Source organism: Lytechinus variegatus, chromosome 7 (assembly GCF_018143015.1).
Source record: "Lytechinus variegatus isolate NC3 chromosome 7, Lvar_3.0, whole genome shotgun sequence".
NCBI classification, from domain to species: Eukaryota; Metazoa; Echinodermata; class Echinoidea; order Temnopleuroida; family Toxopneustidae; genus Lytechinus; species Lytechinus variegatus.
The window spans coordinates 7,099,813-7,125,661 of record NC_054746.1 but is presented as its reverse complement, the minus strand read 5'-3'; the positions used below and the strand labels follow the sequence as shown (position 1 = coordinate 7,125,661).

General features: G+C 35.6%; 1 protein-coding gene across 1 annotated transcript in view; it reads right to left on the bottom strand.

Moving 5' to 3' along the window:
• The window catches only part of LOC121418322 (exportin-1-like), a 28,671-nt gene extending 3,025 nt beyond the window's left edge, over window positions 1–25,646 (bottom strand). Inside the window, exons 1-22 of the mRNA XM_041612118.1 lie at window positions 25,324–25,646; window positions 21,142–21,306; window positions 20,325–20,426; window positions 18,738–18,872; window positions 18,155–18,315; window positions 17,609–17,723; window positions 17,111–17,230; window positions 15,512–15,640; window positions 14,487–14,645; window positions 13,755–13,955; window positions 12,207–12,345; window positions 11,861–11,964; window positions 11,047–11,281; window positions 8,606–8,769; window positions 7,186–7,320; window positions 6,752–6,856; window positions 5,613–5,798; window positions 4,335–4,457; window positions 3,536–3,776; window positions 2,080–2,214; window positions 1,051–1,213; window positions 583–679 (exon numbers count right to left, since the gene is read on the bottom strand). Of these exons, the coding sequence (XP_041468052.1) occupies window positions 583–679; window positions 1,051–1,213; window positions 2,080–2,214; window positions 3,536–3,776; window positions 4,335–4,457; window positions 5,613–5,798; window positions 6,752–6,856; window positions 7,186–7,320; window positions 8,606–8,769; window positions 11,047–11,281; window positions 11,861–11,964; window positions 12,207–12,345; window positions 13,755–13,955; window positions 14,487–14,645; window positions 15,512–15,640; window positions 17,111–17,230; window positions 17,609–17,723; window positions 18,155–18,315; window positions 18,738–18,872; window positions 20,325–20,426; window positions 21,142–21,267 (3,075 nt within the window). The 5' untranslated portion in view covers window positions 21,268–21,306; window positions 25,324–25,646. The remainder of the gene's footprint in view (window positions 1–582; window positions 680–1,050; window positions 1,214–2,079; window positions 2,215–3,535; window positions 3,777–4,334; window positions 4,458–5,612; window positions 5,799–6,751; window positions 6,857–7,185; window positions 7,321–8,605; window positions 8,770–11,046; window positions 11,282–11,860; window positions 11,965–12,206; window positions 12,346–13,754; window positions 13,956–14,486; window positions 14,646–15,511; window positions 15,641–17,110; window positions 17,231–17,608; window positions 17,724–18,154; window positions 18,316–18,737; window positions 18,873–20,324; window positions 20,427–21,141; window positions 21,307–25,323) is intronic.
• Window positions 25,647–25,849: the final 203 nt, after the last annotated feature.

The following is a 25,849-nucleotide window of genomic DNA, read 5'->3' as shown; positions in this document are numbered from 1 at the left end:
CTGCACTGATGTATAAAATCAGGCCCTTTTTTCAATTACTGGAGAGGAATTAACAGGAAATTGAAATGTATGAAGATTGAAAGTGGCTCCTGCAAATACCTTATTTGGATATACCTAAAACTGTAACCATGGATTCCAATTGAGATCATATTCTGCCCTGTCAAATCTACTCCACGTTTGGACCACTGAAATCTGTATGACTTAGATGACTTAGGTATATGATATATGATTAGTTAAAACCTGGTCTGAAAAATGGGCTTCAACTCGTATGAGAAAGGCTGATTTATTCAAACATAATTCTATTACAAAAAAAAATTGACCATAACATACAGCAAATGATCAACTTACAACATCTTCTTTCTCTCACACATTTCAGTAACAAATAAATGCTTTAACACTTTCAAAAAAAAATTCTGAAATATTGCTATTGACAAGATCACCAACAAATATAGTTGTACTGCATCATATGAATATGGGATATGTATCCACTTGGTCTCCCATTAATTTGGTCTTAGAATTGAGCAACTGTCGCAGGAGCACTTGTCATGGAATCCTTCAAAAGAATGAAACTGTTGACTTTACCTTGATTTGTACCAAGAAATCCCTCAGATGTTCCTTGAATGCTGGTATGTCTTGGTTCAAGCTGAACAGTCCAGTCACAAACAACTTGATCTGAGGCCTACATCAAAACATCAAAACATAGGATACATGTAACATAATGTAAGTTACAAATTTTGATAATCTTTCCTCAGAAGTATGACCCCCCCCTCGAAATACACGAGTCGATTTTCATTACCATCTAAAACAAGAAAATTATCATTAGAATAGGCACAGGTATTACACAGGACAGTCCACCACTCTCCTTAACACTTCAAGCATGTAAAATTGCATGTGGGAAATTTCGCAAACAGCCTTCATGACTAATTCTCACACTTCGTCACTGACAAAACAATGAGGAATGCAGGAAAGACGCATAGTGCCATTAAAGCCAGATTCCTGCTAAAGACATTGCTGAAAAGGTACCTAAGGTCAACCAGCAACTGTACTCACGCTTGTAAGTGGGGGAAGGCAGCCTTGAGGAGGCCGGCAGTGAAGTCTTTGATGTAGAGCTCATTGCTTCTCTCTCCTTGCGTGGCACTCAGAGGTTTGGTGATCTTAGAGTTTTCCACAATGCTGAACATGTATGCCAGGATGGTAGCATGCTGGGTTAGACCTGCAATCAAACATACAATATGAAATAACAGTGACATCAGCATCAGTCAAATAAAGGCAGAAATAAAAGCATATTAACATATCTGCCAAACTTTACAATACAGGTTACATTTATATAGCGCATTCTGTTGATATTTCAATGCGCTTTACATTGCATAGTGCATACAATACATCATGAAATACATTACTGTTAAGAAATAGATAATAGAATAAATCATGAAGGAATTCTCAGAAATAGTCTCCTATTTAACACTACAGAAACAGGAACACACAGGTTAGAAAGTCAATGTTCTTTTCCACAAAAAAATAGGAATATTCGTATATAATAGGAATGTTTAGCAGGTATGTATTTATCAGTGAAGTTCTGTAAATCATGTATCATTTTCCTCTCCTATGTAAAATTTGGCCAAGTTGGACAGATTCCATCAGGTCCAACAGATATCGCTTCAGCTGATTCACTTATATAACAATACTAAATAAAAATGCAAATTTTACAGGAACATGGACATAATCATCATCATTCTCTGAATGATTGACAAGCATGAAATCTATAACAATGTAAAATATCATATTCATGTAGAATGTGAAATAAGTAATGCAGACATGATTGTAGGCATTTTTTCACTTGATTTTTCTTAATATCAGCGTGTGAAACTCCATGCGATATTCATTTACTACAGGATGAAATAAACATAGGAGGAAATTAACAACCATTACTATAGTGTCAGCCAATCCATGCATGTTCTTTTGTTTTGTACATTTATTTTTCCATTAATGGATTCATTGTTTATATCCATTAGTAAGCCCACCCATGCACTTTGGAACATCCATACAAAGTGCCCTATAAATATTATCATTATTATTTACCTGCGGTGTGCGATGTATCTGTGACTACCGAGAGCACATGTTGTAAGATGTCTGTGTAGTATGTCTGATAGAAGCTCTGTGCTACGGTCGGATCTTGCCATACGTTCTGCAGCAATCCATACAATATTGATAACCCTGTGGGATGAAATAGGAAAGACATCAATTTATCTTAGTACATACAACTAAAATAAACTGGCAACTAACATAAACTGGCAACTATCATTAATTACAGTGTATATCAGATAATACCAAGTAAAGATATGTTTGTTCAACTAACTCAATTATTACCATGAATAGCGATTATGAACAATTTATAAGTGAGTGATGTTTTTGAAAGCATTTCTCCTTAAATGACATGAAATTACAACCAACTCAAGCCTTAAGACTGGGCTATTTCGATGCCTAAGAAGACTGGGGGGGGCTGATTCAGCCCCCCCTTATGATCTCGGCCGTCGATCGCGCGATCGCGATGAAAATTGGCACACGCGTTACCCATGGCATTATCTACAAAACTATAACATCAAATTCTGCAAAAAATCTCATGTCTCATTAATTATGCTAATTTATGCATAAAATAATAAGTTTGCTCTAATTAATAAAATAATGCCCCTGAAATGCTAAGTTTTGTTTCACATACTCTAGATAGGCATCTGATCAAATTGATTATAAAAAAATTTTAAAATCACATTTATTTTCTTATGTATTCTATTGTTTTCGAAATTTCTTATGTATTTCTTTGTTTTTCGACTTTTTGTTTTTTATTGTTTTTTCAATGGAAATTGTCGGGGACTTTATTTTGACCATAAACAAAATGAAATTAATTGATTTTAAGCAGTAAAAGGAAAAATAATGATACATTTATGAATTTTGGCTCAAAACACTATTTGCATTGGATTTGTACACAAATTCATGTTTTTGAGTAATTTTGGGTCTGCATGCACTTACGAAATGTTGCGTAATTTTGGAACCGCGTACCCGGGGGTCACAATTTTGGTCTCAAAAGTTGCGCGAGACTTGAAAGTAAAAAGTCAGCGAGCGACGCGGTCAAAAAATTTCGCGCGGCGGATTTATCGCGAAAAAAGTAGAGGGGGGGCTGAATCAGCCCCCCCCCAGTCTTTTTAGGGTTAAGTCTGGACTATTTCAAAGGATTTAACAAATAATTATCATCTGATAAGTGAGGGTAATAATAACATTATGATGTGAAGCAGTGTCTACTGGGAGAATGCTATATAAATATGACATTATCATTATTCAAAGTATTCAAAAACACTTTATTTCACTTGATATTTTCTCTATTATTTGCATAGGGTATATTCAAAATTCATGTACATATATGTGATTGTGATAGCACGGTATTCTTGGATCTCAATTTAATTTCTATAATATTTTACTAAATGAATACCTAAAAATTGAATGTAAATAGGTAAAGGAAGAAGTCAGTCTCCAAGAAAAGTACCTGTGTCCGCGACATTCCTCATCGTGTGCTTGACAGCCCATACGATGGAGTTAAGGACAAGCTTGAATTGGACGGCTGAGATTTTGAGAAGAGCGGTAAAACAATGATTGTTGACGGCTTGAAGGAGAAGGAAGAAGTTTGTTCTGTGCTCAGGAAACTCTTCAAAATCTTTGTTGATCATCTCTAATGTACACTCAAAGACGGCGTTGAAGATTGTAGGAATCTCCCCTGTGATGCTTCCCTGGTAATATAATAAAAATAATACTTTATAAATCTTCAAATGGACATATTTGCCCCAAAACATTTTGTTTTCAATATCGAAACGGGGAAAATATATCTCTGGACAGGCTTCTAATTCTTAAAAAATTTGTTCAATCGAAATTCCATTTTGTATTAAGCCCACAGACAATTAATGGTGGTTTTCTTGCCAACTCACAGAGGTTCTTTTTGACATATTGGAGGGAAACTTGTCCTCGACTCTTGTTTATTGGTTCCTTAATAAGGTGTACTTGGTACCATAAGAAATTACTTTGTTTTTAACAAGGATTTTATGATGGGTAAATGGCGAGAAAAAAGAATATCAAACTAAAAGTCAATAAAACTTTATGAGGTTTAATGAGGACAACAAGAAGTATTCTTCGATCTATCAAACAGCCTCTGTGTTGAGTTTTTGATATAGTTACGCAAGAATAGCAGTGAAAGAATTTAGACTGTGGGGTACATTTCTTTTTCTGCATCAAAAAAAAAAAAAAAAAACTTGCAACGAATCATGTTTACAAGAGTTTGCCGATATACCTACCTCTAGCTTGTTTACAATAGTTGCCATGGTACTGAGTACTTCAGGTTCTCGTGAGTCTGGAACATTATTTCCATAATCAACTAAGACCGTTTCCAGTAATGGAGGGATGAAGTTTTCACAGACCTGAGAATATCAAAATCAATTACAAGTATATAAAGTACGACAGTTATTACTCTTAACATGACTATTAGCCAGGGCTCCACACTAACCTTTTTTTTTCTACTGGTCCAACCTGTCAGATACCCAGTTTTTCAATTTTTTACTGGTCTGAACCTAAAATCTACTGGCCCCCTCCCCCCCCAAAAAAAAGAATTGAGAATACGGTTTTGATGCTTTCTTTTATTGTTTTTTATTGCCCCCTCCCCCCAAAAAAATCATAAAAACAAACAGTACACACACACACACACAAAACATAATTTGTGAGAGCCATTCATATGATTTACAAAAGAGGGTTTAATATATTTTAATGGTCATGTCTGACCAGTAGATCTAGCTATTTATGAAAAGTTACTGGCCCAACAGCAATTTTTACTGGTCTGGGACCGTCGGACCGGTGCCAGTGTCGCGTCCTGCTATTACAATGTATTTTGAGTGGAATCATATGAGGTAGAGTCAGCATACGATAAATCAATATGGAAGTTGAGAAAACAAGTACTTAATATCTATCTGTATCTTTTCTGAAACCCTAGTGCCTTTTTCAACAAGCTAAAGCTAAAGTGCTTTGAGATGCCATGCCTAATCAGCATGGGATATATAATAAATACAAATTTAACAGGCAATGGCAATATTGTTTTCAGTCCTGGTGGGTGTTTCATAAAGCTGTCCGTAAAGTTACGCACAACTTTACGCACGACTGGAACATGATCGTAGGTGCTAAGTGAGCTACATAGGGATAGTGTGGCACAAGAAAGGTCACAAATCGTGCGTAACTTTACGAACAGCTTTATGAAACGCCCACCAGTGCATACATGATCAGAATATAAAGGCCTCTCCTGGCGAGTGCAAACACAAGTGACACACAAGCAAGAGTTGATTTCAACAACATAATTGGAGGGCAAGAAAAATAATAATTGAATCTGTATCATTACTATATATTCAAATTTATTTGAAATTTGAATTATTATTGCAAAATTGAAAAAAGTATTGCTACTGTAATTAAAATCATCCTCATACATGTGGAATGTGTACTTATTTATTTTAAATAGAACGGAAATTCACAAGTTGAATAAAATTGATCTTGGTTCTTGAATTGAGAGGAAGGGATCAAACATCTCTTACCATTTGTGGGTCATTGGACCGACTGACCCATCCAGAGATGAGCTTGAGAGTTTCCTTCTTGACCGTTCTCATACTTCTGATGACGGGTTGTTTGGTCACTTGTACTCCGTTCTGCTGGATAGCCCCCGAGATGTTCTCACTCATACACTTGTACACATTTAGCATGTCCAGGTATATCCTTCCAAGCTGCAAATAACAAACAAGTATTTCCATCACAAACACCCCCATATATTCGAACTGAACCAATGAAAGAGCAGTATGTTTGGTAATAGGGTTGCACAATTCCTGGTGGCTGAAAATTCCTGAAAAGTGTCCAGCCATTTGTAAACCTAGTTGATACATATAACAGTAGTTCAATGATCTGGGTCCCGTGACACAAAGGTTCGCGATTGGTCGCTAAATTCAAAGAACAATGCTGATTGGTTCATAGTCAGTCTACTTAGCAAAATATGCATGCAACAAGGATCTTGATTGGTCATTTCATTTAGCAATTAATTGCTAACCTTTGTGTACAGAGCCCAGGTGAGATTTTTGTGTGAATCTTGTAGAAGTACTAGGACCCTTTGGTATGGTACTTTTCTCAAAACCATGAATGGACTTAAAAGTCATTCTCCTGCTGTTCTCTTAAAATTGGAATATAACAACCAAAACCACATCAATCAAAGCTGTTCATTTTCACAAAAGTAAACTAGCACCCACAGGCATATGTCCCCACATGCATGTTATTCTAATTAAACACTGAATATAATACATATATACAGAACTTATTGTGAAAAGATAAAGATAATTAACATTATTTTGAAAACAGATAAATCAATATTGAATATCACAAAGTTAATTTTGAAAGGTGTTTTGAAAATGCTGAAATGAAATTACCTCAGCCATGAATCTTCAGCAGGAGGAAAATCCTCAAACTATAAATTCCGACAACTTCCTCAAGATAAGCTTAGCCATTCATGAAAAACAGCAAACAATTGAAACTTATCGCCAAACTGATGAGAATCATAACATCTTATATAGACTGGCCTTTTCAAAATGTATTGTTAGGTTAAGAGAAGGCCTAGATAACGTGCATCATTATACTTGCCCAATAATGACTGATATAGAAGCCGAACATGTGAAATTTGAAGATGTCTCACCTGTATTACAAATGGATGACCGATTGCCTTACACGCCCTAACATTGGTCTTGAGAATACTTCCCAGCTGTTTGACAACATCATGCTCCTGAAGCTTGTCAACATTCTAGAAAAAAATTGCGGAAAAAGAATATTGAAGATGGCAACACACTCAATACATGGTACAGCAATGTATCAATATAAGCGTTTTTTCCAAGGTATTTCAGATTACATTTACATGAACACTGGTTTTTAGTGTTATAAACAATAATAAATCTATTATAGCAAATCAAAAATAATTTTAATTTTACATGATTTCGTTTGAAGAGGATAATGACATGAAGGTATCAATTGAAAATTTAAAGAAACAAATATGCCACCTGAATTCAGGATTTTTCCCCTAGAACCAGCTTTACCAGGAGATAGCGCAAGGTGTAACAATTGTATTAGACGTACCTTTGTAGCTCCCTGGATGACATTATCCCACACTTGATTTGGTAATAGCATGTATTTCTCAACCAAGTGTTCCTGGGCGATGCTTTCAGTTTGTGCACTGATCATGTAGCCAACTGCTTCATAGAATGTATGAACCTATATGGGCCAAGAAGAACAATGATGATAGGTATTAATAATCACTGTCATTTAAATTATTTCAAATCTATGAAATATCAAATACATCCATATAGATTTTGTATTCATAGTTATTCATCCCTTATCATACCATACTTTCACCCCTGGATCTTAATTAAAAGATGAGCCGTATCTATAAGTTGAGCTCAGTTGCATGAATCTGTTTTAAAGGTTATCACATATTCAAAGATATCTAAAGAACAGCTTACAAAAATTGAAAAACACCTATCAAACTCTTTGTTTTATCATGGACCTACAAAGAGATGGACATTCATTGGTTAGTCAGTGAATTCACTATAAAACATGTGACTGGTATTGTCATCTGAATAACATTCTCTTCCTATTCGTCTACTTTGATCCTGTGAAGGTCAAAGTTGATTAGGCCATGGGCTGAAAGAAGCAGTCTGTGATAGGACATTGATATTGCACAAACTGTATGTGCAGTAGATAATAAGTTACTTCATCCAGGAAAATCAATGTGCAGTTCTGGGCCACAAAATCAATTGGTAATCATTTCATTTCAATTGGTTTCATTTGGGAACATGTATGCATATTTCAAGATAGAAGCAATATTGTGATTTATAGTTTATTGCATATAATTCCACTTATTCCAAATTTCCTCATAATATTCCAGAGATGCAAGGCACACAGTGTGCAGACATCATGTAATGATACTGGCCCGTATTCTGAACTCGGGTTTAAATTAAAGCTTGGTTTGAAGTTGTAGTTTAACTATGGAGAGCCAATTGGGGCACAAATCTCTTATTAGTACATGTTCAATATATTAACCATTTTGACACCTAAATCATTTGTAACTGTCTCAGAATGATATCAGAAATATTTTCTTCATTATGGAAGCAAAGGGAAACAAAATAGTAAATATAAGAAATAGACAATATATATACATATTTTTTAAAATTTTTTGGCTCCTCATAATTTTAGCACAGAGTTAGACCATGGTCCAAGTTAAACCCGACTTCAGAATACGGGCCATTGAGTTTAATGTTCTGTGCAAGCCTTGCGGGTGTGTTGCGAGTAATTGCACGCAACTCACCCGCAAAAATGTTTTGAGCATGTTCAAAACTTTTCTGCGTACAAATCAGACTTGCGTGCGCTTCCGCATGCAAGTTGCATGCGAGATGTCATTGGGGCCGACTTACGGGTAGCAAAAACAGTTACCTGCAAGTCACACGCAAGGCTTGCATGGAACGATTTGACTGGGCCTTTACTGGTAGACTTATCTCACCTGTTGTGGTTGTAAGTCACAGATGATTGTGTTGATGTTATTGAGGATCTCGTCCACAAAGGGCATCACCTCCCCGACCTGCACTTGCACAAAATGACGTCGACATTTCTGGGCAATCTTGATGAAAGTATCACAGGCCATGTCCTGTACACCATCGTGGGTTTCTGAAGAGGAAATTCATACAGATCACTATATCTTGATCAAAATAACACAACACAAGCCACGAAATACAGGTTTGGCCAGAGTGCAACCAGATACAGACTGAATGCATTGCTGCGATATATTCTTTGATTAAGTCTGATTACTAAATTAGGCAACAAAAAGCCAATGAATGATGGTATGGAATAGTAAATCATCTGCATAAATTGAACTTTGTAGTGACCATGAGGATAAAGTCAAATTCAAGGATAAAAGCCAGATTAATTATCTATTAGATGATTGCATGAAGCAGATTCAGTACGATTTCCTGTAATACATTTTGTAAAGACCTGCGTGTCAAATGATAATCCACTCACCACTCCATAAATTTCAGTTTTAAAGTCAGAGCAACAAGTAACATTGCTTTCTGGACTGCATTTGGCTCTTTATGCTCCCACATGTTTCATACTCTTTGGCATACCAAATGATTTCTGATTAGTTTTACACTTGTACAGAACTTGATTTTTTCAAAGTTTTTGTTTAATCATGTGTACATGGAATTGTAACCAATCGAAAATCAGGCATGAATAAAACTCCAAATTGCTCACTGCATATCTGTCCGCTATTTGAATTGCCAGTTGGCAAAAGGAAATTAAACATCTCTCACACTGTATCGGCTTCCATATTCAACTTAATCCTACAACTGACCATTAAAACAAATAAGAAACCATCGCAAAATCATTTTCAGGGCCCACTTAAACTGGAACTGGGCTTTAATGCATGCACAAAGACACTGCTCCCTTATTATATCATACATGGTACGCAGACATGCACTAATTATGCCTAAAATAGAGACCTCTTCTGAGCATTGTTTTCTGCTCATACATGTAGGTACTCTAATGTCACTGTCTCATTTCATACAACTTCAGTAAAAAAAAAATAAAAATAAAAGCATAAATCCTGTTGAGTCTTTTTCATCAATGTACAAGGTTGACATCATTTCAAAATAATATGAGCATGGTTGTTCAGTCAATTCAAATTGTTTTAGGTTTGAAAACAAAGAACGTGCACTGTCAGTCAAGAGAACCATACCATACGCAATGATTTTGTTTTTGATTCACGCATGCATATCAATCTCTCATGTCTGTTCACTCACTATCACAATCTGTTTTCTCTTCCACCGTATGCCAATCTGATGATGTGAATAAATATGGATAATTAATGACAGTTTGCTTACAAAAATCATGTGTCATCAAATTTTACAAAAACTGTGATGCATGCATGAATCAAAAACAAAACAGCGTCACAAACATCGGCTTGCAGTAACAAACATCCACACATAGAACAAATTGAATACATGAATGTATACTACACACTTTAACTCATGTACACAACAAGAATCGTAACTAAAATGAGTGATGATTGCAGCCTTTTGCAGGTCTCATTTGTATTGGAAATTTATGAATGAAAAGTATTATTTTCATTCATTCATTTGTATAAGTCTATGCAAAGGTATTTTTGTCTGTGTGTTTTTAAGCCAACATGCTATAATGTAATCAGACATGACTTGCAACCCCTCTTCAGGTAATCGCAAACTTGGAATCAGAAGATTTGAAAAACTACAAAGAAAATTGAAAGAAAAAAAGTATTAAAATTATTACCCCCCCCTCATGCACAGTTGATAATAATAAAAGCCATGTATTTATCAATCTCGTGTCAAAGCTTTAGAAGTAATAAGATGTAAATGGATGGTTGAATGACATTCGATTTTGGCGCCAATTCATCCGATGGAAAATCTGCATGTTAAGCCAAACATAAAACCCAACCTCCAAAACTAAATAAACCCTTATTGCAGAGCTGCCAACCTGAAAAGGAACTTTTCAGTATTTTTGAAGCTGAAAATCAGTATTTCGGTGAGGAAATCAGTATTTTAAAAAAATACCATAGGACCACACATACAACTGAAACTTTAGAAATCAGTATTTTACATGAAACTATCAGTATTCTTCTCACTTTTCAGTACTAAATACTGAAAATCAGTACTACTTGGCAGCTCTGTTATTGTTATCTTTACACTATTCTGAATCACAACTCTATTACAATCCTAACACTATCACTATGCCCTCTAAGATATTAAGACCGGTACGGTGCAACTGTCCCAGGAGCAAGCATTGAGTCACCAGATGCCTGTAGATGAATTTTCAAAGCTTTTGTTTTGAGGGTCTAACCATATGATTGATTCGTCAAATGACGATGCTAACTTTCATCCCACAACAAACACAAGTTAACCGCTCAATGCTCACCGTGCATGAACTCAAAGAGCTTGTTCACAACAGTCTTGAGGAACTTCCAATGCGCTCTCAGGAATCTGGGATACTGCCCAACGACATACATGATGTTGGATGCTATGATAGCTTTGTTGTCCTTTCCTCGTTTCTGTTCGCACAGTCCCAAGAGTTCTTTGATGACTTGAACCAGGAATCGTTTCTCGTCTTCCTCATGCATGGCACCACTAATGGATCCTATTGCCCAGCAAAGCTATCGAATGATTCCACAAAAGAAATATCATATCAATTCTTCTCATTTCAACATGGCTTCTTCAGACTAAGTTCTTGGTGGGGAAACGTCAATTTGACTGCCCTCAATTTCAACTTTTGGCTGCGAAGGTCAGATTGTTGCACAATGTTGCACAGCCCTTCATACACTTGTAAAAATGGTTTTGCTACATAGTTTTTTTTCAAATTTATTTTTCTGGACATTTATGCTCTCCCTCAAATGAGTTGTTTTCTTGCCAAATACTTTGCAAAAATTTGTGAAACACATTTCCAACATTATTTTTCATAAAACTATCAAATTTGTTATACATTGTCTGGTCAATTTATTAAGCATTCTATTCTTTATATTCCTATTCATTCTATTGTGTTCAAAGTTAATTGTGTTCAAGACATAAATTTGATCAATAAGAAACAAGAAAGTATGATAAAAATGAATTAGGATACACAATTAGTATTTTTTGTGTCAATTTACGTGAACTCAGTGTTTCATTTGTTTGTACACAAATTCCTTACAAAGAAAATGTCTTTTTTCAGTTGACATGTGATTACAAAATGGACTTACTGTGTTCAGGTTTTTCCACGACCACTCCTGCCCATTGACTTGAAGTAAAAGCTTATCTGTCATGATGGTTTCGGTGTCTGCGTAATCTAAATGGGTCAGGTACACTGGACATTGAGAAGAGGAAATCATACAAGGTATACAAGGTGAGTAGGAGACAAGGACTATGAAATTCAACAAGATACTTCTTCAAATCAAACAACACATATGGATCAATGGCTGATAATGACGTCTTGCCCTTCAGGAAAGAAACATGCAAGATATAACCTTCTTCTGCACAAAAGAATGGAAGCATCTTGCAATAAAAGGGTGCTTGGGTGAATCCTCGTTGACTTTGACTCAAACTTACCAAGAGTTTCCCTCATATTTTTGTACATGTTGATGGAATCTGTGTCTTTCATGAATTCCCTCACGACTTCTCCTTGATCATTCTCAACCACGAGTACTTCTTCGGGCTTGGCCATTCGAGAAATCATTACTTTTCTCACCTAAATAACCAACAAAAAAAAAAGATAATAGTAATGTCACATAGGATATAAATCCACATCTAGACAGAATGTTCTTGGAAATAAGTGATAGTTTTCACAGGATGGTTCTAGCAGTGAACATAAAATGAAATGTTTTACATAGACATATCATATCTCATAATCAAACATATGTATTGTAATTGTAAAATCAAAATGAATTGAAAAATATATTGTCCTGTGAGACTTGTCTTTTCTACTTTGACATTATCTCTTCCCATCTCAGAAAGGTATTCACTCAATTACCTTGCACAAATAAATTCTTGTTATATCCATTGATCTCCTTTCACAAAACTAAATATTAATCTTAAGTAAATTGTCAACTTCAAAAAGTGAGTTCTTTTCTATTTGAAAATCCAGAGGTAGACAGAGAAATATGTTTTACAGGTGCAAGAATATATTACTATTGACAATTTCAAAGACCGGAAAACGGGGCAAAAGTGAAACCGCGGCTGGGGGCAACTTTAGCCCCCAAAGTGTTCAAAAGAGCCCTGCAAAGAAAAGAAAAAAAAAAAAAAAAGAGGAGCCGTGGGAATCCCCATTCTTGCAATTTTTAAACTTATCCAGGCCTGTGGGGTTTAAAAAAAATAGCGGAAAAATTCCGCTGAACTGCGTTGGCTCACTCACCATACATAGACTGAAGAGCTTGGAGGCCCGTAAGTACAGACAACGTATTTTAGCAGTAACGTTAGATCTAACAGTGGAACCCGATTTTCTGATTGTTTTTTTTGTACATAAAATGTCACATTATAAAAAAGAAATCACATCCATATTTACGAAAAAATGTTTAAAATTCAGAAATATCGTACCTTAGACCGCAGTTACCGCTAATTCCTTTGAAATAATGATCGAAACATCGTCATCTTCGATCCTTTCGTTGGTCAACGTAAGTTTCCATCTTGGATGACGTCATCATCCTTACAGACGTATTTACCAGTCGCAAAATATCGCGATTTGAGCCGCTGCTTTGCGCTTGTATGCCAACAACAGCAACGGTGCACGGTGTGATCCGCACACAGAGATGTATACTATGGATCCGCAGCAGTTTCATTCGAAACTTCGCGAAGGCAAAATACAAGGCCCCGTAACGTGTATATTCACAACACACACATTCTGCTCGCATCCATTTACCTAGACTTGTTTTCCAGCCGTTTTGGATAAAATAGCGGAATTTTGACTAAGAAAAAACAGAAATGGAACACAGGAAAAAAGCGGAAATTGAAATCGGTCTTAAAAATGAAAATAGCGGATTTCCGCTAAATAGCGGAGATTTCACAGGCCTGCTTATCCAATGCAGCAGATATAGGCAGGAAGTTGAGAAAAGAAGCCCCAGATAATAAATATATATATATATTGCCTCCATAATGACTTACTCTTGTAAGTGATTTCAGATATAGCTGTCTGCGAGGCGGAACACTGTTGTTGGCACTCCCCAGTAGCAGGGGAGATGAAGGAGTGGATGGGAATGGACTCTCTCTGTATAACTCTGATGATAAGGTATTCCAGTACTCCAGGCAGATTTTGAAGATTTCTGTTTCTTCCACCTCAGAAATCAGGAGGAGGTAGTGGTGTGCCTACACAAGAAAAATGAATGCATGAATGCCAGCACTTACAACAAATTTTGATGTATTTTTTTCTTCTTTATTTGGGTACAGGATAAGACATTAAACAAGAACAAAAACAAAAATAGCTGGATAAATATATTAAAAAGTTGAAAGAACTAAGACTATGGCAGACTGAGGTTATTTATTAATTTCTTGCATGATCTGAGCGCCATTGAAAAAGTGGTAGCTCGAGCTTAACCCGGGTAATAATAGCAGAGCTTTGTATCCTCAGGCAAAAAGTGCTAAATAAATCTAGCTCTTATTATCATAATTGTTATTACTGGTATCACTTTGTGACTGTAAATATATAAATAAATCAAAAATTCTGAAAAAAAGGTACAATTCAGAAAATAAAGGTACAATACCATAATATAAAGCCAGAAATAAAAGTTATGTAATAATATAAGTTATAATAAGATATATTTTTTATCTTTCTATGCCTTGACAATAATTTGATGTGAATGTACTAGAAATAATTCAAATATTTATTGTGTATCTCACCTCAAGGAGAATTTCATGAAACTCTGGTTTCTTCTCAATAAGTTCCACATGTTCCTTGAAAAACGTACAGAGGAAGAGACTGAGATTCTGGATGAAATTCTGCTCTTCATCCCTACCGTTAGCATAAGCTTGCCTTATGTCTGTATCGAGAGGGAGCATCTGTAGATACAAATACAAATATTGTTATGATAGAGGATGGCGGCGGCAAAAGTGCATGCGAAAGTCCATAATAGCAGTAGCAGTAAATTAACGGAAAAGTATTAGCAGCAGCAGCAGTTGCCATAGTGACGGCGGTAGCAATTGTATACGCTTGTACATGAACTTTGTGGTGTTAGAAGTAATATTCTTGGGGCATTACAAGTAAGGTAGAAGAAGTACTACACATTGTTCTTTGGATAATTCTTTATAAGCTGTTAAAATAACTACATGTAACAACAATTTTCAGCAGCCTTGCATCAATCATTCTTTACTATTGTAAATTAATACACAACATAAAGGGTAAATTCCCTGTCCACACATTCCATTCAATTAATAACCACAACAGAAAGCATGAAATAATATTCACTGGGGCTAACATAGTCTTGTCCATATTCTTTTGATTATTGTTAAACATTTTCTTATGAACTATGTATTTTTCTTTATATTTTGTATACAAAAAGTTGCAGAAACAATAAAAAGAAATGAAAATGAAATTGTCAGATAACAGAGATTCTCAGCGAATCAAAACCAAGGACAACTTTCGTTTAACAGTCCCCAAAAGGCCGCCATCATTACGAGGCCGCCATCATTTTCAAGTTTAACCGCTCAGATGGCGGTCTCCTGCATTCATTTAAACTGTTACTTTCTTTTGATGAAATATTGCTTCTTGTTGATACTTATTTTTCATTGCTTTATTACTTTGTAAAATTGAAATGTATCACCTCGATGTTATGTTGCATATATTATTTTGAATGCAGAAATAAATCAAATCAAAGAGTATTGTATGTATACTGGCTATGAAGTGATCAATCGTTTTGAGAGCCTACCTGTTTCAGTTGTGTCATGGTCAGAGTGAAGAGCACAACAAACTGCTGTTCATATTGGCTGACATTCACACCAGCAATCTCCGTCAGGCACTTGAGCGTGACATTTCTGAACATTGGCACATTGAGAAACTGTGGTGTGGAAGAAAGAAGGTACAAGTATATTTTACACCATCAGAACAATTTCTTAAAAACAAGTTTTCACTACAGCTTTGATAGCACTTTTAATTCATTAATGTATCACATCACCGGGGTGGGTGACTATAGATTTATATAAGTGTTTAAATGCTATGCTACTGATCATGGAATAGCCTATTTTCATGTATACAGTGACCGCTACAACCCAAGAACAATGACATTTTGACCCTGAAATATGACTAGTTTATTATCATGCCTTAAAGATACGAGGTACAAATGATTTGTTGAACAATATCTCATTTATTTTGAAAAACTAACCACTTTGTTTCTATTGACCTCTGTAAATTTTGATATTATATCCCAAATTCTAATCAGAACAGCGTTACTGCAATACAAATACAAGAGCTCAGTCTATAGATGATTTTTCAATGGTTCTCAAAAGAATGAGAAATCTACAATGATCTCCATATCAATAATAATAGACCGTTCTTGAATAGCGTATAACATACTATGAATAACATCTCTATGCACTTCCAAAGGACTTGGATATGATTACCCCAGCTGTAGCTCAAGTAGCCCTCCAGCGCTCAGTGCATTTCAAAGAATAATCCCTTCCAGGTACCCATTCACCTCACCTGGGTTGAGTGCAGCACAATGTGGATAAATTTCTTGCTGAAGGAAACTACGCTATGGCTGGGATTTGAATATACGACCCTCTGTTTCAGAAGTCCAGAGACTACTCCACTGGGCCACAATGCTCCATAAGACAATTGACCTTGACACCCTTCCCCCATATCTAAAATCATTGTCCCTTTTAAATGGATACACTTGACCCATCCATTTTAAAGGGGAAGTTCACCCTGAAGAAAACTTTGTTGCAAAAATAGCAGAAAAAATAGTAAAAAATATTGGTGAAGGTTTGAGGAAAATCTGTTAAAGAGTAAGAAAGTTATTAGAGTTCAAAGTTTTGGATTTGTGATGTCATAAACGAGCAGCTGCCCCATGTGTTATCAATATAAAATGTATGAATTTCAAATTTTGTATGGTTCCTGATGACTTAATTTTGTTTTCTTTTCATGATCTGGTGTGAAATGATTTGTCTATTGATATACAAAAGTTACAGTGGAAACCATTTTCAATTTTCTGAGAAAATGACATTTCATTGATTTTTTACCATTCGCTATGGAGGAATGCTGCTCGCATATGACGTCACAAATCAAATAATTGAAATTCTAATAACTTTTTAATTATTTGATGAATTTTTCTCAAACCTTCGGCAATATTTTTAATTATTTTTCTGCTATTTTTACAATAAACTTTCTGTCAGGGTGAACTTCCCCTTTAAGAGAGTATAAGCAGGAAGGACTAATGGATAGGAGGACAAACCAATCTTCAGCACCCCCCCCCCCTCTCTCTCCACACCACTATAAATTAAATGCAGTTCATAAATGAACTGAACGATACCTTGTATATCAAAGTGCTGATCAACTTTGTTTCATATATGTAGCCCAGGGGAATCCAGTTGAGAAATCGCAGTAACGTTTCAAGACATGATCCAACGAGGGAGGCATTCTGAGAATTATCCTGCGGATCATAATGAAACATAAAAATGCATGTTACACCTTCACGCAAACCTGACCACCCTGACGAATCAAGAAATGGGAAATTTTCAATAATATAAATACACTAAAATTTCCTATTCAATACTTAAGAAAAAAAAATCATCTAAACTGGAACACAGAATTCAAAATGGCATTTTCCTTTCCCCCAAACAGCAATGTTCCTTTTTAATAAAACAATTGACAAGTAAGTATGTTTCATGTCATACATTTTCTTTTCAGAAAAAACCCATTGTTTATCAAAAATTTATCATTTGTGTTAAGTTCAGATGTTTACATTTGGCATGCTAAATACAAACTGTTTTTTCTTTTAAGATTAAAGTAGAAAATTTTGATTTCTTACCATAACATATTGACACAATTGGAATACACTGGAGAACTCATTACACATGCTGTCCTTGAGATGTTTAGCTTTGGCCTGGGTCATTTGCCCACTGGAGAAATCAAACACCTCTTCACTGTAAAAGTCCAGAAAAAATGAACATAAATTATTTTCTATTACTTCTACGACCATTAAATTGAGAGTTTGGGGAATAACTTTCCTACTAAGCTCCCATACATTATGGTTTATAATAGGTTCTCACACTGTATGTATATAATATATCATTTGAATGTAGGAACAAAAGGAAATAAAAGATCACAAAAGATGAGAGTGCGACATCCCGAGGGGGGGAGGAGAGGATTGGAAGAACAGGAAGAGAAAAGATATATATCCCAATTAACAGTACAGGAAAATCTGAATTCAGAGATGAAATGCTGCAATTACATATTATAATCACAATTAGGCAATAGAGGAGTGGTTAAGTCAGTCAAACTTCACTGAGTAATTAAGTTTACAGGGGAATGAATACATTGTACCTCAAATCATGTTGATTTTTTCTCCCCTTACCTGAGGAGCTTTAAAATGGCAAGGTTGTTCTGACACAGAGATTCATTGGTTTTGCTGGCCCCGACAATGTCACTGATGAATGCCGGCCAATTCCTTGGCCATTCGTGTTTTAAGATCTGGACCAAGATGATGTTCAACTTCCCAAGATAGACCTTTTCCTTCTGTAAAATCAAATCAAACATGGCATAATAACAAGTTTTGTAACATGTAAGTCAGCCCTAACAACAGGTCATTACCATGGCAATGTTGTATCTGACACGTTAAAAAATGTCTTGCACATTTTACTCTTATGACCAATGTATGTGTCAATCTCAGGAGCAATTTGCAGATACTGAGGAAATTCTTCAAGATTGATGCCATACCGCCAAACTGTACACAAACTCCTAACACCCTTCAAATTTTGTTTGGTAGAGGTGTAATAAATCATACTCATTTCCAGAAGTCCAAATACATGTGAAGAAAATGCTAGATAGATGGGGCAATTGCCCATAATATCACGTCTTTAACCTATTGTGCTTTCAAACTCTGATCTAGATTGAAATATGAGTAAAGGGGTTACAGGTTCAAATGACGACCAAATTACCTCAGCCAGGTCCTTTTCTGATGATATCTTGATGATGAGTCCGACTGTGTACTTCTTGATTCCCTCGCACTGAGTGCGAGGTAAAACTTTCCAACGAGTCTTGATGACATTCTCAAGAATCTGTAATCCATAGTACTGTGAACGAAAACACCAATATTCACACCGTATATATACGCTATATACACAAACAGACAAACCAAGCGATCCATATATACAGTAAACAAAATGTTAGACTGTAAATCACACCAAGCAGACTTTTACCTTACTAGGAGACTACAAAAAAATGTAAGAACTTTTATATTTAATAAACCTTTAAAATAAAAAAAAAATGATCACAAGTGTATATTTACAAATGCCATTACCTGCACCTACCATGGCATCTAGACGTAATACTGTATATAAACTTTGAAAATGAGAAAAGCTGTCTCAGAATATCTATAAATGCCATAACCTGGAATAGGGCATCTAAAATATACTGCATCCAGTCACCAAGATAAATAAAAACGGGTAAATAAATTATGATTTTATTTATCATTCAGAATATTGTTGAGTTGGTTATTCACAATTAACCCTATCTAGGCCGGGGTATTTTGGGAGTTCCTATGGCCGGGGGGGGGGGGGGGGGGGGGGGGGAGATCTCGGCCATCGATCGCGCGGAAAATTGGCACATGGGTTGCCTGGGACATCATCTACAAAATTGTATAGTAATTTATTTCATGCAAATTGCTATTAAGTGATTATGCTAATTTATGCGTAATTAGTATGCGTAATCATACTTTTTCCTCTAACTCCTTAAAATAAAGCTCCAAATATACTAATTTTTGGTATAGAAACTCTCTGTGGTGTTCTTAGCAAGCGAACATTAAAAAATGGCGATATCAAATCATTTTCTTATGTATCATATTGTTTTTTGCAATTTCTTATGTATTTCTTTGTTTCTTTTACAGTTTGTTTTTCATTGTTTTTTCAATGAAATTTGTTGGGGACTCTTCTGAGATCATAAAAAGCATAAAAAAATAAATTTAGACCAGCAAAACTAAAAGTAATCATACATTTATGAATTTTGGTTGAAAACACACTTTGCGTTGACTTTGTACACAAAACCACGTTTTTGAGCAATTTTTGGTCTGACATGCACTTACATAATGTTGCGTAATTTTGGAACCATGTACCCGGGTGACACAAAATTAGTCTCAAAAGTTGCGTAAGACTTGAAAGTAAAAAGTCAGCGAGCGGCGCAGTAAAAAAAATCACACGATTTGTTGAGGGGGCTCCAAGCCCCCCCCCCCGATCGGGTTAAGATGGCTTCCATAGGAATAAAAACCTCACATTCAACTTAGGGGGTGTTGCAAGAAAATAATAGCAATCAATTGCAAATTTCAGGTGCAAATTAACAAGTGATAGATAAAATTTTGACTAAAGCAAGTCTATTTCTTGATGCAAGAAAGAGACCACTAGTCCACTGCAAATTTGCAATGAAGTGCACGACTTTCAATTGATTTTGGTACCTAATATTGATTTACAATCAATCACAAGTTTTTTTGCAACACCTCATTAGCAATGTTGTAAATTGGGTTCAATTCAAACCTTGGTTTGTTGATTGCTGGAAAATTCAAGTATGGTGTCGACTCTTGTCCATGCGTCAGGATGCTCCTTCAAACTTGTCAATATTTGCTGGGCCATTTGTTGCTGTGGAGGTAAGAATGGCAAAATAAATATTCAGTTTTTAATTTCTATAGTTGTTAGATAATGAACATGGAATTCAATGGGATAGCTTGGCAAAAACCCAATATAACTAAGGGGGAAATAAACCCTTACCCCAGTTGCTTAAATATCACATTTTCATGTCCATATCATCCTCGTGTCCATCTTACCTTGACAGTACTATCATTTAATGGACACCACCAATAAAATGAGTAATACTACATTCTCCCTTGACTCTCAATAATTGCCAGTGTTTCTTTTATGCAAAAGGCCCCTGGAACTGAGTTAATGTGGATCACTGCCAAATGTTTTATGGCACCAGACCATCTATTGTTTCATGGACAAACTGGGAGTAACTAGAATAAATCATCACCATTATCATCATCATCATCATCATCATCATCATCATCATGATCATCATCATCATCATCATCACATCATCATCATCATCACCATCATCATCATCACATCATCATCATCATCATCTCATCATAAATAATAATAAATTGTTGTTGTTATTATTAATTATTATTAAGTAATATCATTATTATGTAATATCATTATTATCATTATTTCATATGGCAAAAGATAAATATAATTGAATGACAACTGAAAGAATGCATTTCCCTTGGAACGCCAGAGACAGGCAAAGTTAAATGTACATGTATAACCCTGGCATATAATAACACTGTCTACTTACTTCTGGGCCTTCTCCACTATACATGGCACCAACAACTGTGTCCAGGAGGTTGATGTCAAGCTTCTGACTAAAGTCGAGCAGCTTTGCAGCCTGCTCAGCCAACGTTGCCATGCTCTGTGAAGGCATTGATTCACCTACACAAGAAGTCTGGATTAGAGCGAATGCCTGAAAAAAAAATAACGGTGAAAAGATTTGAATCATGGTTTTTATGCAGCAATTATCATTCTAAAGGAGAATTTATAGTTCTGGCAACCCCCCCCCCCAGTGAATTTCACTAATCCTTGCCTATGCAGTGGCCCCCTTGTCTGTGCATAATGTCTATGCACCTAAAAATACAACTTGAGATGAAACATGAATTTCCATGTGATATACAGTGCATATCAAAAAAAGTATTCATTTGTAATATTCTGAAGATTTTTCCATATTTTTAACATTGGTACAGGTCCATTTAAGCAAATGACAGTATTAACTATTACTGTCGAAAAATGTTTCCGCTTGAGTGAGCACCACTTACTTTTGAAAAGTTAATGAAAAATGATTTGCAAAGAACTTTGAAATAGTTATGCGAATAAAAGAAGACCTTAATCATGAAAAACACGTTGAATTTAGCTAATAAAATTGATTTGAAGATATCTTTTACTTTTTTAACTTGTTTCAGTGCACAAAACACTTCGAAGAGTGCATTGCACCCCACCCCCCTCCCCCTCACACCAAGACCATCGTGATGGTATTTGCTTTGCACCGAGCTGTGATCCACATGAAATGGCTTACATGTAGGCTTGATTTTCATTTTGTTTATCACTGTCAAGCCTGGGAAGTCTGGAGAAGCAAGTATTAAATGAAAAATGAAGCTGGCACAAAAAGGGTAAAGGTTGTGCTTAATAAGTGTTGAAATTTCAATTTTGGTGGCAAAATTGTTCTAAAATACTTTAATGTATACGTTTTATTTCAATTGACTAAAAGTGCAAGGGAAATGTATGAGAAATGTTTCGCAGGATAAGTTTGATTTCGCCCTTTCCCCTCGACACAGCGTGAAAACAGGCATTTCTGCGCAAACAGATTTCTGCGAGCTTTACAAAAATGGACAGTGCTCACTCAAGTGTAACATTCTGTCAAAACTTTTACTTTCAATGGATAGATGAGACCCAAACCCAGGAATATATGTGAAAAAAATACCCACATGTTGTATATTTTTTAATTCCCAGGGCTTTTTCAAAGTGTAAACTTTTTTTGATACGCACTGTATAATATATTCTTAAAGGACAAATCCACCCTAATAAAAGTTGATTTGAATAAAAAGAGAAAAATCAAACAAGCATAACACTGAAAATTTCATCAAAATCTGATGTAAATAAGAAAGTTATGACATTTTAAAGTTTCGCTTAATTTCACAAAACAGTTATATGCACATCCTGGCTGGTATGCAAATAAGGAGACTATGACTTCATCCTCTCACTATTTCTTTTGTATTTTATTATATTAAATATGAAATATTATAATTTTCTCCTCATTGTCAAGTGATACGATTAATTCCTCCCTGAACATGTGTAATTAGCATATTGTTTATACTATATATGGTTCAGTCAAGTTGTTCCTTATTGTCAAATCTATAAAAAGTGAAATATTGTATAATTCAAACAATAAAAAACAAAAGAAATAGTGAGTGATGGACATCATCGACTGACTCACCTAGTTGTACATATCATTGTTTTAGTGAAAAATAAGCAAAACTTTAAATGTCATAACTTTCTTATTTTACATCCGATTTTGATGAAATTTTCAGCACTATGCTAGTTTGATATTTCTCTATTTATTCAAGACAGAATTTTCCTTGGGTAGACTTGACCTTTAAAGGGGAAGTTCACCCTGGCAAAAAGTTTATTGTAAAAATAGCAGAAAAAATAATAAAAAATATTGCCGAAGGTTTGAGAAAAATTCATCAAATAATTAAAATTATTAGAATTTCAATTATTTGATTTGTGACGTCATATGCGAGCAGCATTCCTGCATAGCGAATGGTAAAAAATCAATGAAATGTAATTTTCCCCGAAAATTGAAAATAGTTTTCACTGCACCTTTTGTATATCAATAGACAAATCACTTCACACCCGATCATGAAGAGAAAACAAAATTAAGTCATCAGGAACCATACAAAATTTGAAATTCATTCATTTTATATTACACAACACATGGGGCAGCTGCTCGTTTATGACGTCACAAATCCATAACTTTGAACTCTAATAACTTTCTTACTCTTTAACGGATTTTCCTCAAACCTTTACCAATATTTTTTACTATTTTTTCTGCTATTTTTACAACAAAGTTTTTTTCAGGGTGAACTTCCCCTTTAAGAAGTGTGCCCCAAATGCCATAAAATTTTCAAATATGATTTTCTTGAAAAACCTCAGCCAATCATTTTCTGATTAAAGAAACCTCAGCCAAACATGTTCAAACTGAACAAAAAAATAGTGCCCAAATTTTATAAGCACACATTCACTTTTCACACGATTCAATGATTTTGTCGAGAATGGCTGCTTTCGACTGAAATGCCCGAGATATAAATTTCCCATCATTTTTTAGTCAGATTTTTTTTTAATGAATAAGTTAACATTTGAGTATCAGTTCACATATTCAGGGGTGTGAGTAGTCAGTAGTCACAAATAAAAAGATCTGAAAAAAGCTGAAAAGTTATGAAAAAGTCTGAAATGGAAAGAGCTCCCATATTTTTGTACAGAAGAAAGCCAAAAATAAGCTGAAAAAAAAAACTGAAATCAGCTAACTTGAATGATGTCGAGATCAAAGCCGAAACACAGCCGTTCCTAATTGCGATGTTTGGAAAAGCGGTGGGTAGTCTATATTCATATTGGCCTTGAAAATGTGATTGAGACTTGCAACATTTGTGAATTATTGGTGGGGATATTCTCTTGAAGTTGGCTGGTGCAAAACTGCATTAGTACATGTAGTACCCTGACTTTGTTTAATCTTAAAGGAGAATGAAACCTTTGGACCAAGATAGCTTGTTTGAAAACAGAAAAATCAAAGAAACAGATCAACGAAAGTTTGAGAAAAATCGGACAAGTAATAAGAAAGTTATGAGCTTTTGAATATTGCAATCACTAATGCTATGGAGATCCTCACACTGGCAATGCGACAAACATGTGTGATGTCACTCTTGAACAACTCTCCCCATTACTTTAGTATATATTTCACTTAAATTGCCTCTTTTATTACATCTATCAGTAGAACATGTATTCTTTCTATAGGAGGGCATGTAATACAGATTTTTAAAGAATACATCATGGATAGAGTTTGTATCACCATACGAAAAAGCAAAGACACATTTTCAGGGTATTTCATAGTCCATCAAACTAAGGGAAAGTTGTTCATCAGTGACATCATCATCAGTGACATCACACATCCTTGTCGCGTTGCCAATGGGGGGATCTCCATAGCATTAGAGATTGGAATATTCAAATGCTCATAACTTTCTCATTATTTGTCCGATTTTTCTCAAACTTTCTTTGTTCTTATTCTTTGATTTTTCTGTTTCGACACAAGCCTACTACTTGTTCCAAAGGTTTCATTCCCCTTTAATAAGCTGAAACGCAGACATGCCTCCCCCCCTCCCCCAATTAAAACAGAACCCCTGGCCCTGACCTTGAAGGCCTAGCCTAGACAGTAAAACACGGAAAACATCCCCCCTTTAGTTTCACATTTAAAAACTCAGATCTCAAACTAAAGTCAAACTCAAACTAAATCATATTTTTCTGATTAACAAAGTCAAAAAAATTATGTAAATGCAGAATTTCGGGTCTTGATCTGGAATGTATGGACCTAGCCTAGGCTAGATTAAAATCATAACCACCCATCAACCCAGGCCTTTTCATGCTACTGGCGGCTATCCTACTGTTAGTTTTCATCGGTCCAGCCAGGGACCAGTCCCTAGCATAGCCAATAGCATTTTCAGTAGCAACAAGCAGCATGGTTCCAGGCTTGACATGGGCACCACCGCCGAAGGGGCGGCGGCGAAGCTCCTTGGGCTTGGGTTTAGCTGAGTGAGAGCTCAGCTGATCGCTGATTCGAACGATGCCAGCTGGAGCTGGCTCGCTGGGCTGTACACACACTCGGCAAGACCCTTGCATGCATGGACCAATGAGAATGCGGCCTCCCTGCTTTACTTACTTGCTATGGTGGCTCTCCGCTGCTGGCCGTCGTCCGCCGAAGACGAGTGCAGAACCCACGTGAACTATCTGCTCTGTAAATTGCTAACCTGGATACTACACGACGCTTACACTAAAACATTCGTGAATCAAGCTTTCATTTCATTAATTATCTATTTTATCTGGCGATTCGAGGATGTTTCAGCCATTTAAAATTAAGTTATTTCAGAGTAAATCCAGCTTCGATCTTCATCCGACGAATTCGGCGTCTCGAGTGATGGAAATTTTTGGCGAATAAAAACCGGTCGAAACCAGTTCGGCGCAGCAGCAGCTAGCTGTGTCGTATACATGCTCTGCACACTGCGAAAATCATATCCATCAAAATATTCATTGATACATTATCACACTTAGTAATTCACAATCATATAATGAACTGAAGAAACAAATTGTTTAAAGTTTATGTGCAGTAATGAGTTTTAAATCAACACGATGTAATGTGAAGCGAAGGGTCAAGTTTGTAATTTCGCATTATATATTTGGAAGGGCGG